This window comes from Nematolebias whitei, chromosome 23 (genome assembly GCF_014905685.2).
Source record: "Nematolebias whitei isolate Nwh7 chromosome 23, NemWhi1, whole genome shotgun sequence".
Classification (NCBI taxonomy): domain Eukaryota; kingdom Metazoa; phylum Chordata; class Actinopteri; order Cyprinodontiformes; family Rivulidae; genus Nematolebias; species Nematolebias whitei.
In genome coordinates, this window is record NC_056520.1 from 19,895,318 (window position 1) to 19,899,083 (window position 3,766).

General features: G+C 45.8%; 1 protein-coding gene across 1 annotated transcript in view; it reads right to left on the reverse strand.

Moving 5' to 3' along the window:
• Positions 1 to 1,898, reverse strand: part of LOC119428660 (neural cell adhesion molecule 2) — a gene marked incomplete in the record, with an annotated part of 694,153 nt that extends 692,255 nt beyond the window's left edge. The window contains 1 exon segment of the mRNA XM_037696330.1: positions 1,699 to 1,898. Within this exon segment, the coding sequence (XP_037552258.1) occupies positions 1,699 to 1,849 (151 nt within the window).
• Positions 1,899 to 3,766: the final 1,868 nt, after the last annotated feature.

Below are 3,766 nucleotides of genomic sequence, written 5' to 3' on the forward strand. Positions count from 1 at the left end.
CCCCCCCCCCCCCCCAACAGCTTACTCCAAAGTGGAACAAACCATTTCTGCTTGTAATAAATTGGTCTCTTTGGTACGCCCCCTCCTCCATTGCCGGCCCTCTTCCTTGTTGACAGTCTTGTCAAACTGGTTGAAAACAACAAAGTCCATGCTCAATAATCCAAATGTTGGATTGTATACCTGGATTATTGAGCATGGACTTTGTTGTTCAATAGAGACACCATTCGAAGATCAAATAGAAAGAGGGACTGCTGGTGCCGATGAAAACAACATCCCTTTGGTTTTATCTGCGCTCAGCACCAGTTTGAGACGGAACAAATCTGATGATGTCCAATGCAGACTGTCACGCATATTATTCTGATGAAGAGCTTAAAAGTGTGGAAACCACAGGATTAGACTGTTGGTTACAGTGTTTTTTTTTTTTGTTTGTTTTTTTTACTTCTAACATGCAATGGTTGAGCTATAAACAAATATTGCACAAACACTCATAAACAAGGGTTTATTAACAATTCCAGCTGTGATGGGACTTTTTTTTTGTGTGTGTTTATCTTTTTTTACGGGAAACTATTAAATTAAATCTTTAGGATCTTGAACCACTGTGAAGTCTTGAACTCAACTTTGGGAATCTATACATCTGACAAGGACCATATGTCTATAAAGCATCTCCCACCGTACATTTAACGGTTTCTGTGCCACTTCCAAAAATGAGCTCTTTTCCTCCATAAAACGCCTTGAATCGTCCACAACTTTGATCCTAAACCTTAAAATTAAAAATCTCAAATGGTGTGCGCTGTCAGGAGGGAGTTGAAGCTGTAACACCTCTCCCTAAAGCCCCCCCGCTTCCCAACAGAAGCAGTGAACTGCATGCAACATGCTACAATGAACAAGTCTTGGCACCACTTTGCAACGCTCTACCCCCACCTGCCGTTACGCGCAAGGAAACCAGTATGTCCACACTGGGAAAAAAATATATATTTATTTGTCTGCCATCAAATCTAGAGTTTTGCATCCCTTAATAAAAAAGAAAACACTTTTAATAGCATTTGATAAAAGCAAACCCATGTCAGTGAATGGAAAGCAGCGCCAACTTGGTGAGGCTGAAGACAAGAACCCCCCCCCCGTGTGCCCTCTCTGCTCTTCAAGAACTGTGTTGTGTGAACAGAAAGCTTGAGCAGTTGGTCTTTTTTTTTTTTTTTTTTCCCTTTTCGGTGACGCGCGTCACCGAGCAGCACGTAATTAAGAACAACGCAAAGCAGGTGCGTCACGTTCAGCAATTAGCGGAGCATCACTCAGCTGCCGCTAATTCAGCGCTGATAGGGAGAAAAAAAAATGAAACTTTCATGGGGGGGTTGTCCCTGCGCAGACAGTGATGGAGATGCATGCATCTGCTGCACTGAGTGGACACCAGAGGAGAGGCGGTGGTCCAAGATGCTGATGCAAGTTTGGATGTTAACAAAACACCTTAAACTGTGGGGTACACTGAAGTGAAGCATTTCTTTTAAAGGACCCCCACCATCTTAATCCCCCCATTTTCAGTGAGAAAGCATTCTGGCCCCAACAAGACGTGCCTCAACTACCAAACAACACCCCCCTCCAACAGTCCGCGCGCTCTCCTCCTCCTCCTGCACAGCCAAACGGCTCACAACTTGGCCACAAAGTCGCCAATCGCTTCACGCGCACACGCCTCGCATCCCTTACCTTGACTGATGCCGAGGAGCGCCCCGAGGAGAACGGCCACTCTGAGCAGCATCTTTCCGGGAGTGGGGGGGTTCGGGCTGCAAGACGTCGCTTTAAAGAGGGAAGCTGCGGAAAATCGACAAGGGCGACACGCGCGCTGCGCTCCGTTCATGCGCCGTCCTGGGCTCCGCTGGCGACTGAGCTGCCTCGGCTGCTTTTCCCTTCCCCTTCCTATGCGCGCGCACCCGGTCTGCGCTCGTGCTCGCTCGGCCGCTGAGGAACACCCCCCCCCCCCCCCCACACACACACACACACACACACACACACACACCACCCTCCAGCATCGATTCCCTTCAACCTCACTGCTGGAAGCTGCTGCTGCTGCTGCTGGTGAAATGCAGGAGGGATGTGTTTATGTTCTGCATGAACTGCTCTTAGTTATTTAGAATCTTAAAAAAATAAAAATAAAAAACAAAACTCCATATGTTCAGAAAGCTTCATTAGCAGCAGTGATTTGAAAATTCCTGGTACCCGTCTTTGACAAGTGTGAACCCCCCTCCACCTACATCCCATTCAGCAGCTGCCAATTTATTGCATCTTAAGCTTCTCAACAAAAAACAAAAAAACAAACAAACAAATAAAAAAAACCTGTTTTTTTTTTATGTAATTAATTCACAAATCTCTTATCGTTCGCCCTCTATGATGAATGAATGTCCTGCATGCCAAAGTTTAAAGTCAGAATCTCGCACAATATGTTAGCACTCAAAATAAGCATGACTCACAGTTACTACCGCGCCACATTTCAGCTTAATGTCTGTAAATTGATCCGGTTATAGCCAATTTTGTGTTTGCTAAGGTCATTAGGGGGCAAGATGGGGCAGAGGCAGGGCAGCCGACTCACGACCCGAAAGTCCCAGGTTCGATCCCCCATCCATTCCCACATGTCGTGGTGTTTCTAAGCAAGACGCCCAATCCCTAAATGCTCCCCGGGCGCCTACATATCTGCCCACAGTGACACCTGGATGCACTCTGGGTGCAATAGGTTAAATGCAAATAACTATTTCCGCAATTGTATGGGAATTGGGAACATACAATTGTATGTTCATACGATTGTATAGGAACATACAATTTTATAAAACATCCCACATCATGAAGGTCCTAGAGAGACTTCTGTTGCCCAACCTGACTAGACAAACAAGCACATATCAAGACCCACTGCAGTTTGCTTATCGGCATGGACTTGGAGTTGAAGATGCCATCATACACCTGCTTCAGCAAACTCATTGTCATCTAGAAAAGGCAGACAGCTCTGTGAGAGTCATGTTCTTTGATTTCTCCAGTGCATTTAACACAATCCAGCCTGATTTGGTTTGTCGGAAACTCCAGAAAACTCAGGTGGAGGCCTCAACAATCACCTGGATCAAAGACTACCTGACAAACAGACCACAGTTTGAGAGACTGAAGGGTTGTGTGTCTAACCAGGTGGTCAGTAGCTCAGGAGCACCACAGGGGGCTGTACTCTCACCTTTCCTTTTCACTCTGTACACCTCAGATTTCGAGTAAAAAACAGACTCCTGTCATCTGCAGAAATATTCAGATGACTCTTCAGTGGTCAGGTGTATCAGAGATGGACAAGAAGCTGAGTACAGGGAACTGGTGGACCGCTTTGTGGCATGGTGTGGAAACAATCATCTCATCTTGAACATGAACAAAACAAAGGAGATGATTGTAGATTTCAGGAGAAATAGGAACAGGTCCAACCCTCTTTCCATCATGGGAGAAGAAGTAGAGGTGGTGGAGAAGTCTAATAAATATCTTGGGGTTCACCTGGACAACAAACTGGACTGGAAATGCAACAGTGAAGCGTCTACAAGAAGGGACAGAGCAGAATGGACTTCTTGAGGAAGCTGAAGTCCTTCAACGTTTGCAGCAAGATGCTACATATCTTCTATAAGTCTGTTGTAGAGAGCGATATCTCTTCTGCCATCATCTGCTGGGGTAGCAGCAGCAGAGCAAGTGACTTAAAAAAGATCAACAAGCTCATAAAGAAGGCTGGCTCAGTTCTGGGGACTCCTCTAGAACCTTTGGA